We start from the raw sequence: 14,906 nt of genomic DNA, 5'->3' as shown, positions 1-14,906 counted from the left end.
TTCACCACTTATCCATGGAATAGGTGCAGTATTTACAGCAAACTGTCAGCTCCTCGTGCTGCACAGGCAGGAATCTTCCTCAGCTCTGAGGATGCTGAAGCAAAGAGATGTCTCCATCTGTTTTTTGGGAATATTTCATGGGGAAGATGCTGTGACACCCCCAGCTCAAACCCACCAGTTGCTGCCTGCCATGAGATTGGAAGGACACAGAGCCACAGCCACACTGAGGGGCTGAAACAGGAAAAAAATTCCATTTTTTTTTCCATCCCTCAGTTTTCTTAAAAGGCCTCCTGAGGTGGTAAAAATCCACCCACAAATTCCATCTGATCTCTGGAAAATAATCCTGAATTATTAACCCAAGCAGATTTACACCTCAGCCTGGTTTGGGGGTCAGTGCTCCCTTCCAAAAAATTAAAAAAATAAAAGCAGCAGCTCCACTGCAGAATTTGGGGTGAGAGTTGGCAGAAAAAGGAGCTGGGGAAAAGCAGGAAGCTTTTCCAGAACTGTGGGGGAAGAGGAGCAACATTCAGGATGGGATTCTCACCCTGCTGGGGTCTGCAATTCCAGGTCAGGCAGCAACCTCCCCCCAAAACCAGGGAAAATCCCAAAAAACAGGGGGAATCCCTCCAAAACCCAAGGAAAATCCCAAAAATCAGGGAAAATCCTTCCAAAACCAGGGAAAATCCCCCTAAAACCCAAGGAAAATCCCTCCAAACCAAGGGAAAATCCCAAAAAGCAGGGAAAATTCCTCCAAAACCCAAGGAAAATCCCAAAAAACAGGGAAAATCCCTCCAAACCAAGGGAAAATTCCTTCAAACCCAGGGAAAATCCCTCCAAAACCCAAGGAAAATCCTAAAAACCAGGGAAAATTCTCCCCAAACCCAAGGAAAATCCCAAAAACCAGGGAAAATCCTTCCAAAATCCAAGGAAAATTCAAAAAACCAGGGAAAATTCCCCCCAAACCCAAGGAAAATCCCAAAAAAAACAGAGAAAATTCCTCCAAAACCAGGGGAAAATCCCTCCAAAACCCAAGGAAAATCCCAAAACCCAGGGGAATTCTGCCCATCCTGCTCATCCAGCAGATTCCAGGCTCTGGAGCAGGTCTCTGGCACAAGAAATGTTTGGACTCCAGCATTGAAACTCGGTGAGAAGTGAAAGGAGCTCATCCCAAAATCCATGGGGAGGGAAGGATCCAAAATCCAGCCCCCACCTCTTCTCCCAGGGGGGCTCCACAGAATTGTCCTGGACAACAAACTTGGAATAAATCCTTGAAAAATAAAATTTTCTCCCTGCAAAATAAAAAAAAAAAAATTGAGAAGAGCAGCAGAGAAAGGTCTGGCTGCTTTTGGTGCCCCCATTATTCCCAAGAATTTCCTGGAATTCCAGCTTCCAGCAGGATTCTCCTTGCTGAGCACAGAGGGGTTTGTGTTTTTTTTTTTTTCCCAAGAGTCATAAAGAAATCCTCCTCTGGTGCTGTTTGCTGCTGCAACACCACCCAAAATTCTTTCTGGAAAAATCTCCCAAAGTGAGGAGGAGAAGAGACTGGAGCTGCAGCTCCTGTTAAGGCGTTTGCATATACATTCCCAACCTGGGTTCTTCCAAAAAAAAAGGGGAATTTTTGCAAAAAAAAGGCAATTTTTTCTTTTTTTTTTTTCACTCAGGGAATGGCAACAACGACGACTGTTGAGGATCTCAGTGGAATTAGAAACTTTTTTTTAAAAAAAAGAGAAGTGAAGTCCTGGGTTTGCCTTGCTTGTCCTTGTGCAGAATTCCATGTGCTATGTCTTCTGCAGGTCTGGGGAGAAGGGGCCGGGGGTGGAGGGTCCATCCAGTCCAGACAAGGTGAATGGGCCGTGGCTGTTCAGCACTGAGGGAAACTGAGACAAAACAACAAAATCATCAAAAACCTCTGGTCTGGGGTGACAATCCAGGGTGTGATCAAAGGTATCTGTTCTATCAGCATCTGCTGAGGGTGGGGCGGTGATCCTGATCTCTGTGGGAGATATTCTGCTAACGGGCATCCATTGAAACCAGGCAGGGCAGTGTTCTTTATCTCATGGGATATCTCCTGTTCATGGCCATGGTTTATAAACCAGCTGGGGCAGTGTTCTTTATCTCATGGGATATCTCCTGTTCATGGCCATGGTTTATAAACCAGCTGGGGCAGTGTTCTTTATCTCATGGGATATCTCCTGTTCATGGCCATGGTTTATAAACCAGCTGGGGCAGTGTTCTTTATCTTTTCACAGCCCATCCTTCCTCCAGCCAGTCATTTTCTGCTCATGGCCATTGAGTCCCACTGTGGGACTGATAAAATTACTGCATCCCATTGGGAGTTGCTCCAGCCAGGGGAAATAGCCCAACATTTCTTACCAAGATAAAAACAGAAATTCTGAGACACTGAGTTGCCCTTTTTTTCCCTGGACTCCAGAGGGAAACTGCACCTTGTACAGGAGCACTGCTCCAGCTGAGCCACATCTGTCACTGCAGGAGGATGCAGCCACCATGGGATGGGACTGCTGCCAACACCCTGCCTGACGGGTGTCAGGCTGTACTCTGACTGTGTCAGGGTTTGGGGTTTGTTTCTTTGTAGTGCTGTATTTCTATTTTAATTTCCCTAGTAAAGAACTGTTATTCCTATTCCCATATCTTTGCCTGAGAGCCCCTTGATTTCAAAATTATAATAATTTGGAGGGAGGGGGTTTACATTCTCCATTTCAAAGAGAAGTTCCTGCCTTTCTCAGCACACACCTGCCCTCCAAACTAAGACACCTCTTTAATTCACTGCTCCTCCCATATCTGTGTATAAAAAGGGAAAAAAAATCCTCACAGAGATCAAACACACACTCTTCCTCCTCATTAGTTGTGAGATTAATTAACATTTTTCAGCAGGAACTATTGGAACAATCAACAGAGTGGAAAATTTCAGAATTCAGGAAAATCCCAACCAAAAAAAAAAAAAATTACAGGGAGGAAATTTTTACAGGAAGAACAGACCTAAAAAAGAAAAATCATTTCTGTGAAGCAGTTAATTTGAAACATTCCATTGAATGAATGAATGAATCCTGAAATTTGGGGTAAAAATGAAAAAAGCTACCACAGGGTGTGGGGAAGAACAATTGTGTTTTGTTTTATTTTATTCCCTGCAGGAACTCACCTGGAACAGGGTGTTGGCTCCTTGCAGCCTGGCAGGGCTCAGAGGAGCCACAGGGCTCAGGGTGCTCCAGAAGTGGATGCTGGAGAGCAGAGGGCTGGGGGTCAGCAGGATGGGAGTCTGCAAATAAAAAATAAACAGCAAAAAAAAAATCCTCTGAGAGCCTGTGGGATTCTGTGAATAAAAACCCCAGGGGCATTCTCCTAAATTACAAAAGGTTTAATAAAATATAATTAGAGATAAATGACATTGATTGAATAACTCAAAACTTCTTTAACCTGTTGAATATTCACAGACCCTCATGCATTATTCAAAATCTCCCCAACCCTTAAATCAACATGATTTAGTCCCTGATAACAGAAAGAAGGAACCAGGAAGGGAATTTGAAGGAGTTTGATCACCTGAGAGAAAAGTGCTGGAGTAAGAAAAAAAAAAAAAAGAATAAATAAATAAATAAATAAATAAATGGAATCAGGAAGAGAATTGGAAGGAGTTGGATCACCTGAGAGGAAAGTGCTGGGGCCAGAGAAGCAGTGGCATTGTTATTAAAAAAAAAAAAATAAGATAATAAATACATTTATAAAAATAAATAAATAAATAAAGTAATAAACAAAGGAATTGGAGGGAGTTTGATCACCTGAGAGAATAAATAAATAAATAAAAACTTAGATAAATAAATAAGGGAATTGGAGGGAGTTGGATCACCTGAGAGAAAAGTGCTGGGGTCAGAGAAGCAGTGGTATTGTTATTTTAAAAAGAAAATAAATAAATAAATAAAAATAAAATAAATTTAAATAAATAAATAAGCGAATAAATAAATAAATAAGAAAAATAAAATAAAATAAATAAATAAATAAAGGGATTGGAGGGAGTTTGATCACCTGAGAGAAAAGTGCAGGGGTCAGAGAAGCCGTGGTATTGTTATTTTAAAAAGAAAAACGAATAAACAAACAAACAAACAAATAAATAAATAAGGGAATTGGAGGGAATTTGATCACAATTGGAGGGAGTTGGATCACCTGAGAGAAAAGTGCTGGGGTCAGAGAGGCAGTGGTATTGTTATTTTATAAATGAAATAAAATAAAATAAATAAATAAATAAAGGAGTTGGAGGGTGTTCGACCACCTGAGAGAACAAATAAATAAATAGATAAATAAATAAATTTAAGATAAATAAATAAATAAATAAAGGGATTGGAGGGAGTTTGATCACCTGAGAGAAAAGTGCAGGGGTCAGGGAGGCAGTGGGCAGGGAAGGGCTCAGGATGCCCAGCGGACTGGGGTCACTGCCCGTGATCACCAGCGTGGGAGCCAGCTCCAGCCCTTTGGGTTTCTTGGCTCGGGACAGGTGATTGGCAAACTCCTTCTCCAGCACAGCTGGGTCCTGCTGCTCCTTGGGCTCGGGGGAAGGCGGCTGCTGCAGGCCCTGGGGCTGCTCCAGCTGCTGGGAGCCCACGGGCTCCACCTCTGTGTCCATGTCCAGCTCGGGGTTGGAGCTCAGCGGCGGCGAGGGCGGCGTGGGGGGCACCGGCAGCCCGGGGGACACCGAGCCCAGGGGAGGGCTGGGGGTGAAGCTGCTGCTGCTCAGGTTTGCCAAAGGTGCTGGAGGAGCTTCAGGGACGCTGAGCTTGGGCAGCACCAGCGTCTCCAGGCTCTGCAGGGTCTCCTCAGAGCCCAGGGACAGCGAGGAGGACACGCTGGGGGTGACAGAAACCGCGGACGTGACGCTGGTGGAGACCAGCGGGGCGCTGGGAGGTTTCTTGGAGGGCATGGTGACAAATTTGATGACAGAGGGGGTGGCATCCTGAGGTTTCTTCTCTGCCAGCTTCTCAGCCGGGTTCTCAATCTTGATGGACCTGAAGAGCTTCACGCTGGAGGAGTTGAGGGAGTTGAGGGTGAAGGAGGAGTACAGGCCTGAGTGGATGTAGTCGTTGCGGCTGGAGGATTTTGCACAGGACTGGGATTTCTCTTTGCCACAGTTTTCCACGTCCTTGGGAGCGCTGGGGACGTCCCCAAAGCCTGGCACCTCGGGGTCCCCCTCGATCCTGCCCACCACCAGGGGATCCATGTTCAGGATCTCGGGGTACGACACGAATTTGTACACAAACTTCTTCCCGTTCACCTTCTTGATGATGTTCTGGAAGGGGGGAAGAAGACAAAGTATATTTAGACCTTTCTTCAGTTTAATTTTCTTCCTACAAACACTGCCTAAAATAGGCAGAGGAATTAAAGTCTGTAATCTTTCAGTCACAAAAAAAAAAAAAAAAAAGAGAATGTTTCTTTTTTTCCTGTTTTAAAAACACCCTGCGTGTTCCAGCTGTGCTCCTGGAGCTGGCAGACAAAACACTGCAACAGGTGAGCTTAACCTGACATTAAACATACTAAAACCAGCCAAGAAATCCTGTTTAACATCTCCAATTAAATAAAAATGTCCATTACCCCCAGCAAGGATCACTGTGGGTAATTTAACAGCACAACTCGCTAAAGGTTTTCTCCAGGACTGCAGAACTGAGAGCTTGTACTTCAAATCAAACCACCTTTATTTTTAATAAGATGATAATAAAGGAAAAGAAGCAGCTGAACTCGTCAGCAGAATGCAGGCTAATCAGTTATTTCAATACCACACAACAGCATCTGTCAAACCCGTTCTGCTCCTCAGTAAAATGCCACACACACTTTGGATTTGGGATTATCCTTATTTATCATCCTGTGATTGCTGCTGAGAGCTCTCAGAAGCGAGGCAGATTTGTGCCACCCAGTCATGCACACCAGGAACCTCCCACCTGCTCCTCAGGAACTGGGGGTTATTTTTATCTGCTCCACTCACACAGCAGCAGCCGTGGGATAAAGGGAAACAAAGGTGAGACTCCAAGATGTTGGATAAACAAAAGGTTCTTACTCTGCTGGGCTGAAAACTGTGGTCAAACTGAAGGTGAAATGCTGAATACATGGAGAAAATAAAAATAGTTTGGGGTGAAAAATGTTTGTTTTGAAAGAAATAAAGAGAAAGCTGAAAAAATGGTGCAATAGTCAGGCTCTCCATCATCATCCTCTCCTGGTGTAAATGAGGATTTTAACCCTTTTTCTAAAGGGGATTAGGACCCAAAGGCAGATCTGTATCAACAAAACCCCCCAAGCCAACACTGCACAAACCCACCAGAACCTCCCAAAACAAACCAGCGAGGAGCAAACAACAAAAAAAAAAAAAAACCAAATTAAAAACCAAACCAACACCTTTAACCAAAGCAGCCCAACTCCCTCAGAGCTGGCAGAGACACAGCAGTGCCACCCCTGCCCTGGAGGAGGGGAGGCAGCAGCAAACAAAGCTCCTTAGCTCAGAGGGATGAGCTTGGAGCAGGATTTCCTCCTTACCTTCACGTAGTAGTAGCGCAGCGCCCGGCTGAGTTTATCATAGTTCATGCTGGGCTTGTTCTTGCGGATCCCCCAGAGCCTGGCCACCTCCTCTGCCTGCAGCAGCTTGAATTCCCCGTCGTTGGAGGTCCAGCAGATGATGTTCTTGTTCTGGGGCTCTTGCAGCAACTGGAGGAGGAACTGCCACAGGGTGATGGCACTGTCCATAGCAGAGAGCTGCAAGGCACAAAGGCAGGTTAAACCCCCAGCATCTCCCTACAAGGTGAGAGGGGATTAAAAAAAATAATAAAATAAAATGGAGCAGGGATTGTTATTTCCAAAGCCAGCAAGAGTAAAAAATTATTAGTCACCAGTCGTGAAAGATGTTCCCTGCAGGACTGAGGGGCTGAGTGCCAGCTCTGGCGTCTCCTCCCACATGTCAGTACTTTTCACATGGGTTATATTTAGCCTCATTTAACTAAATCAGGTCACTTTGGGTAAGTTACAGTGAGTCACTACCCCCAAAAAAAAAAGAAAAAAAAAGTTTCCAAGTTGTTCCATGTTCCCCCAGTGCAGTTTGTGCTGCTGGGTGAGGGAGAGCTCAGGTAGAGGCAGGTAGGGATGGAGCCACCCCCTCACCTCCTCCTCTCCCTGCTCAGCACAACCAGGAACTGCCAAGCTCCAGCAAGATGCCACAGCAAAAACAATTCCAGTCTCCCTCAGTTTCCATTCCTGCCCTCTCAATCACCCCAATCTTTCTTTTCCAGGTATCACCTCTGGTTTGTTTTTTTATTTTTTTAATGAGAGTAAACACAAAACTAAAAATTAAAATTCAAGCACTGCTTTTGCTTTTATTAAACTCCTGCCATGTCTTACCCATGTCAGTGATTTAGGCTGGGACTTTCTAGGACTGGTATCTGCCACTTGATTGCTGCTCTCAAGTTGTTGATGCATAAATTCATCAAGGACACACCAGGCACAGAGATAAAGTTTTACCTTGACCATATCTGACTGCACCAAGCAGTATTGCCATGAATATTTCTAAGCAGAACACTCATAATTCTGGATCAAATACAGTGTGATTTAAACCAGATAAAATATTAATTCACCATCTCCTACAGATTCTCTTAGTCCAGAAGTGTTTAATTAATGCAGCTGAAATAAAAACAGAGGAAAAATGCTCTGGGATGGTGATTAACACTAAAAACATCTGCACATACATAACCATTTTATTTTTGCCTCTAACTAAAGGGGGTCCAGGGGTTCCAAATGGGTGAATTTGATATTCAAACACAATTCCCAAGCTGCAAAGCAAAGGCACAAAGCCCAGGCTGAGGGAGCAGCAGCCAGGCTGGTGCTGGGTGAAGTCCCTGGGCTCACTTTGAGATCCAGCCAGCTCATCTTTGCTCCCAAAGCCTTTTATTCCAATCTCATTAGTGCCCAGCACTTATCCAGCCCTATATAAGGAAGGGAAGCGTGGCCAGGGGAGAGGCTGAGCACTCAGGGACAGGATTAGAGCTGACAGCTCACACGGGGCTCTGGGGGTGCCCTGAGGCTGGCACCTTTTTGGGCATTGCAGAATCCCTGCCTCATGGCAGCCAGGCTGATGTGCCATTGATCCAGGCAGGTAAATTGCTGCAATTACATGGAACAATGTCAAAGAGCAGGACACCCACACCCCCTCGCCAGGCTGGCCCCAGGTGCTTTCCCTGGTAATTACTGCACGCTCTACAACTCCCTGCTTGCCCAAATTAATTGCACAGCACTCGAAGAAACTGGAGGCTGTGCTTGCAGACTCTTCCCACACTGCTCTGAGCTCTGCCAGCTGCTCCACACAGGATTTAGGGACCAGGCAAACACCTCCAAACCCTTCCAGGACCTCCTGGTGCTGCCATTTACCCCCAAAAAATTCCAGATTTGGGAGGTTAGGGCTGAACCTCGTTACCCAGGGGGGTGATGCAGCCACACGTGGTGGAGTGGAGAACACGAGGACTGGGTTGTGGCAGGCAGCAGAGCTGTCAGGAGCACTGGGATGTGCTGGGGAGGGCAGGCAAATGGAGCTGAGTGATTATTCCCACGCTGTGTTCATCTCCAGCACTCTGGGAGCACTGCACCAAACGGAGCTGACTGATGCAACGTGGAAATCACATTAGCAACAGCATTTCACTGTGGAAAAGGATTTTTTTTTTTGATTTTTTTTGTCTCTTCCCCATCTTTCCTGCTAAAAATCCACACAGGTTTCATCCCAGAATTGAACTGGTGTTATTGGGTGAGGGTGCTTCCCTTTAGGAAGTCCCACCTTGCTGGTGTGGAATCCAGCTGGAGATGCAGAAAATTCTGTGAAACAGCACACACAGAGTGGCCAAAATGATGGGAAATACTAGATACAGAAAAAACCACCTTCTAAGTCATTCTGAGAAGAACTGACCCAAGTTAAGAGTTCATGCAGCTCAAGTGCTGCAGATTTCCAGCTGGAAGGATCCTCAGCCAGGGGCAGAGTTACAGACTGCTCTGAGTGGGATTCTGAGCAAGTTCCTCCTGATGTTTCTGGCATTTGCAGCTCCAGGCGTGTCACAATTCTGTCCATCACTCAGAGGACACACTGCACATCCCCAGCTTGGAAAAGTCTTGTCTAAGAAACATCCAAATGATGAGATTTCAAAAGATCCAAAGGGAGGGATCACTGATTCCCTGCCTGTCACAGAACAGGAGCAGACAGAACTCTGGAATTGCTCATGGATGGGTTTTACTGTGTCAAACAATTAATATTCCTCTCAAATATTCACTTAAATATTCTTAAATTCACTTAAAAATTCACTTAAAAATTCACTTAAAAATTCACTTAAAAATTCACTGCCTTCATCTCCTGGGAATGACGGAGATCCTGCAGTGCAGCCTCAAGGAAACCTCAAAAAATGGGGAATGTGGAATTTTTTTCAGGAGATTCTATCCAAAGGGAAGGCCAGAAAACACCTTTGGTCAAAGCAATGGGATCACAGGTGGGTTTTGCCCCTTCAGAGTGCAGGAGTGAGTTGTTACCTGGGAAATGACAATGCTGTGTCTCATTTAACTCTCACCTCATTTAACTTCACTACCAAAGCTGCTCAGCAGAAGAAGACATAAAAAAACCTCTTGTTTCTCCAGGAAAAAAGCAGAATATTAAAAAACCCGTCACACAAGATGGAAAATGAAAAGCAGCACAGGTGAGCTGAGCACTTCTCTTTGTCTCAGCACCACCAAATGTGGGGAAAAGATTTTTTCCTTCTCCAGCACTCAGGGCAGGAGGGAGCTGCTGCCTTTCCTGAGCTTTTTCCTTGGCACCAACAGGGATGAGAACCCCCTGTCCCACTCCTACCCTACATGAAATGTTTATAAATAGCATTTCAGCTTTTTTAATTTCCTCAAAATGCCCCTCTCTCCTCCTCTCCACCAGCACAAAAACCCTCCTAAAGCCCACGTGCTTTTCCTCCAGGATGAACACAGCAATAATTACAAACACACCGCTGCAAAACATCCTTTGGGGAAGGTTCTTGGGAAAGAGGCACAGAGGGAAGAGTGAGCACCATGTGAGCAGGAGGAAAAAATAGTTGCTAGAGAGGCAGAGGGCAGCTCTGCTTTGTGAGGAGGGAGCTAAAATAGAGCACTGTTATTGTCTTGAGATCTTCCCCAACGCCCACGGGTGACCCTGCCTGGGCTGCACCAAACCTGAGCCTGCTCCTGCTCTGCAAAAAGAAAAGCCAGGATTTGGGATCTGTCTCTTCTCCAGGGATCTCTTCTTGCTGGGATTACAGGGCCTGGAGGTTTGGCTTTTCCCAGCACAGAGGGTGAGGTCAGGGCTGGCACACGGGAGTTTGGGAAGTGGCACAATCACCCCCGTGGGCAGCAGTTATCAAATCAATCAATAAATCCAAATATTCACCCCCTGTGCTCCAAAAGGATCCCTCTGCACAGCCTGGGAAGGGACTAAAGGCAGGATTAGGGGTTTAGGCCTGTCCTAACCCCCTCCTTCGAGGTCTCCTGGCAGATTTCCTGTGCTTTGACTCAACACCAAATAATCTCCAATAATCTTTCACCTCCATTTGTTGCAGCAGCCTCTGGTAAAGCATCTGCAGCCTGATGACTTGTGCAGATGGGCTGAATAAAAAAACCTTGTCAGGCCCCCACACAGGAACAAAGGCCCAGAGGAAAGGAAGGATGTCACAGCCACACAGCAGAGCCATCCCCAGCTGAGCTGGCACGGTGACAGCTGTGCCACCCAGGGGACAGCCCCAAAAAGTGCCTTGGGAAGCAGAGGAAACTCAGGGAGGCACACACAGACAGCTCCTGGGCCCAAAAATAAAATTAAAAATAAAATTAAAAATAAAATTAAAAATAAAATTAAAAATAAAATTAAAAATAAAATTAAAAATAAAATTAAAAATAAAATTAAAAATAAAATTAAAAATAAAATTAAAATTAAAAATAAAGGCAGCAACAGGTCTGGCAAAGCTCGTGGTGCAGGTGAGCAAATCAAGGCTTCAATTCCAGGAAATTCCAGGAGAGCAGAGCTGGCTGTGATTGCAGCTCTGCCTCCTCTTCCCAAAGCCATTCCCAGGGATTTTTGGCACTTTGGGAAGGTCATGGAGCGTGAGCAGGAGGAATTCTGCAGCCAGCACCTCCTGCTCTTGTGCAATGCTGCTGGGGACACCAGGCCTTGGTGGCTGTTCCAGGAAAACACATTTGGGTGAAGGAGACTTTTGGAGGTCACAGGCCCAAGTCCACGTTGGAAAGCTCAAAATTTGAGCAGCATTTCCCCCCTCTTGATCCAATTAAATAAATGAATGGAAGTCCCATCCGTTTTATTGTAGTGGCAGGTGATGAAGTGTCCAATTAAGTGGTTATCAAAATAAAACCAAGCAACATTTCACCGTTTTCCCCATTCCTAATAAACCTTTCCTAAAAGTTTTTCCAGCTCCTGAGGCTGGGACTCACCTGAACTGGTACTTTTAGGATTTTATCAATTTTAATTAATTTTAGAAAGGAAAAAAACCGAAACAAAACAAATCCACAAATCTGCTGTCCAAAACTCCATTCCCTGTGGTGGGAAGCACAGCAGGGAATTGAATCCTTTTCCAGAGCACACACAGGTGCAATGCCAAGAGGTAAAAGCCTCTTACATGTGTAAAATAAAAGAATTAAACAAGGAATTCTGACTAGAAATGCACAATTCCACACCTCCCTTAAAAAAATCCCAACCCCTGGCAGCTTTCCAAGGGTTGATCAAATAATTCCATCTCTAATAACTAACAAAAATAAGGGGAAAATAAGGAAAAAGCCCCCCAAACTGCAATAAATTCTTGTTTTCCCCTTGGCTCTGGCATTCCCTGCATGGTTGTTCCCAATCCAGGCAGGAAAATCAGTTTTTTGTGAAGGAGAAGCCGTGGTTATCGAGGCAGGAAGTTCCTTGGAAGGAAATGCTGAAGGATGTCCTCATGATAAGAGCTGCTCCAGACTTTTCATTGCCTAATCCCACTCCAAACCTCTCTCTCTTTTTTTTTTTTAAACTCAAAACAAATGTTGCAATAAATTCTGTCTCCCTGGCTCAAAAATTAAACTGCATGAGACGAAATTAAGGTGTTTGAAATATTTTTTGGGGGGGTTAGGAACAAACTGTTTCAGCTTTTCAGTCCTGAGAAAGAAGCATTCCTTTTTCTTGGTATTTCCCAGTTTTTCCTCAGTGTTTTCTGGCCTTTCTGGATTAGCCAAGATCAGGAACAAACCATGAAGGACAACAATGACATCAGGATTTCCATGGGGCTCAGCCTCAGGTTGGCAGCAGATGAGCCAAGCAGCTTTTTGGGGATATTGTAATCCTGACACAGAGAAAAAAGGGGCTCCCTTTTTGTTATCAAATAGGATTTTGATTACCACACCTGACTTTTAATGTTTAACCTGATGGAAAAAATAGGATTTTAAAGCCCACTCTGTGTAATTCCTGCAGCTGCTCCTGGGGACCACTCACACCCCAACACTGATTATGGACAGACCTAATTTTCCTGATTTTCCACATTTGGATAAGCATCATCCCTTTCCTAACCCTCTTTTATTTTTTTAGGATTTATTTTTTAGGATCTGAGAGCCCAAGGAAGGTTTAGGACACACAGAAAGGATGGGAAACTTCAAAACCAAAAGGTCTTTGATGGGTTTGTGCCCCTGCTGGGATTGTTCTTGAGCAAAGCCATAAAAACTCTGATTTCCTGGAAGCTCCTAAGGAGATTACACTCGCTTCCTCCTCATCTGGGCTGAGGGCAGTGTTTACCAACAGCAGATTAAATTGGCTTTAAGGGAAGGAAAAGCATCCCCAGCTGAGAGCAGGGATAACCCCAAAGCACAGGTTAAAAATTCCTGAATTCCTTCTGCGGACTGGCGAAAAGGAAATGTGATTTCAGCTGGAAAAGCTCCCCTCCAACAATGTTTATGGTACACTCAGCCCCGTTGCCATGGCGATGGAACAACTATTCCCTGCAAACAGGAGAGGAGACCCTAAAAATAAACAGCCCGAGCGAAATCACGCACACACCGCCGTGTCAGGCACCGCGGATGGCAGCAGGGAAATGTTAAAAAAAATGTTCATAAAGCCTGCAGAGCAAATCCCTGCCTTCCTCAGCAGCTGCTCCTGGAAAATCCGGGTGTTGTCCAGCCCTGATGGGGATTTTTGGGGATGGAGGTGGCACGCAGGTATGGGATGTGTGTGAGCGAACAGCAAATAAAAAGCAGGATTTGCAGGATTTGCATACTTTCCCCTATTGATGTGGGCAGGAATCCACCCAGTTCAGACACGGGAGTGCGGGAGGATGAAAAAAAGAATAAAATAATAGTGGTGGAGTGAAGAATTAAAATTAAAAAAAAAAAAACAGCAGCCATTGGTTCCAACATATATTACAGTTCCAACCAGCCCTTGGAGCCAAATAACCAAAGCCTGGATCCAAACAACTGCTGGGCTCAACCAACAAAGCCTGGATCCAAAAATCCGCACCTCACCAGCAATTCCTGGATCCAAGGATTCCCTGCATCCCACCGAGAGGATCCAAACACCCAATTCCTGCACCCACAAATTCCCTGGATCCCACCAAGCAAAGCGCTGGCTCCCAACAATCCTCGGACCCAAACAACCAAGCCTTGAACCCAAAGAACTCCAGGCGGATCCAAACAACTCCTAAACCCAACCGAGCCATTCCTGCACCCACCAATTTCCCGGCTCCCAACCAACCAACCTCTGGATCCACACAAGCCAAAAATCCCCAGGATCACACCCGAACATTCAACCCTGGATCCAACGCCAGCCCCGAGGGGCGGCCGGGGCAGCGCCGGCGGCACCGCCCGCACCTCGCACCCCGGCCCGGCGCTTCCCCCGCACCCCTCCGCCCCCGCTCACCGAGGAGGAGCCCCGCCGGTGCCCGGGTGCCGTCGGGTGCCGGTGCTGGGCGCGGCCCCCCCGCCGTCCCTCATGCCCGGCCCGGCCGCCGGGGCCGCATCCCGGGGCGGCCGCGTTCGACACGGCCGGGGGCGCGCGCGCGCGGGGGTCCCTCGGCGGCCACCGTAGCGCCGCTTCCGCCCACGGGCCCGCGGAGCTCGCGGGGAGCGGCCAATCAGAGCGCGGCAGCGCGAGGGAGCTGACCAATGGGAGAGCGCGGTGAGTGTGAGGGGCGGGGCTGGGGGCGGGGCTTGAGGCGCGGGCGGGACGCGCGGTCCCGGTGCCCGGGCCGGGCCATGTGCGCGGGCCCGGACCCGAACCGAGCCCGAATGGACCCGAACCGAGCCCGAACCGAGCCCGAATGGACCCGAACCGAGCCGAACCGAGCCCGAACCGAGCCCGAACCGAGCCCGAACCGAGCCCGAACCGAGCCCGAACCGAGCCGAGCCCCTCAGGGGGCTCCGGGCAGAGCAGGGAATTGGTTCTTGTCACCCCCGGGTGGTGAGGGAGGACGTGTCAGAACGGTTCAAAGTGTTAAACCCCGCTTTATTTTACAAATAAATACGTGGATAAAGGATTTGGTGGCACAGAGGTTGGAGAAACACGAAGAGCTTTTCTCACTCTGGAATTGGGACTCCCAGTTTTTCCCAGTTCTGAGAAAATTTGACAAAAATTTTAAAATTTGGGTTTCCCCCAAATCACGTTGTCACAGGGAGAGGGGAAGTTTTCAGCCAGCCTCACCATTATTTATTTATTCACTGACAGAAGTTCATTTTATTTAAAATGCAGCAGTTAAGAGAAATTTTTATGTTTTTCCCAGCTCCACTTTCAAATTAAAAAAAAATAAATAATAAAAATCAAACACCAAAAAAGAAAAAAAAAGTGAAAGGAACCACGCAGGGAGGAAAAGGAAAGGAGGAAAAGAAACAAATAAACTCCTCCAGAATCC

The 14,906-nt window shown here is 46.4% G+C and overlaps 1 protein-coding gene across 1 annotated transcript; it reads right to left on the bottom strand.

Annotated features, from left to right (window-relative positions):
* Positions 1–1,442: 1,442 nt before the first annotated feature.
* Positions 1,443–13,991, bottom strand: ELK4 (ETS transcription factor ELK4). The gene is made up of 5 exons (XM_033080135.1): positions 13,919–13,991; positions 6,526–6,741; positions 4,367–5,290; positions 3,158–3,274; positions 1,443–1,877 (listed from the first exon to the last, which is right to left on the bottom strand). The coding sequence occupies exons 2-5, from the start codon at positions 6,730–6,732 to the stop codon at positions 1,779–1,781; spliced, it is 1,347 nt and encodes a 448-aa protein (XP_032936026.1). The 5' UTR covers positions 6,733–6,741; positions 13,919–13,991; the 3' UTR covers positions 1,443–1,778.
* Between the last annotated feature and the right edge of the window lie 915 nt (positions 13,992–14,906).

The sequence above is a fragment of the Catharus ustulatus genome, chromosome 25 (genome assembly GCF_009819885.2).
Source record: "Catharus ustulatus isolate bCatUst1 chromosome 25, bCatUst1.pri.v2, whole genome shotgun sequence".
NCBI lineage: Eukaryota > Metazoa > Chordata > Aves > Passeriformes > Turdidae > Catharus > Catharus ustulatus.
This window is presented reverse-complemented; position numbering and strand designations above follow the sequence as displayed.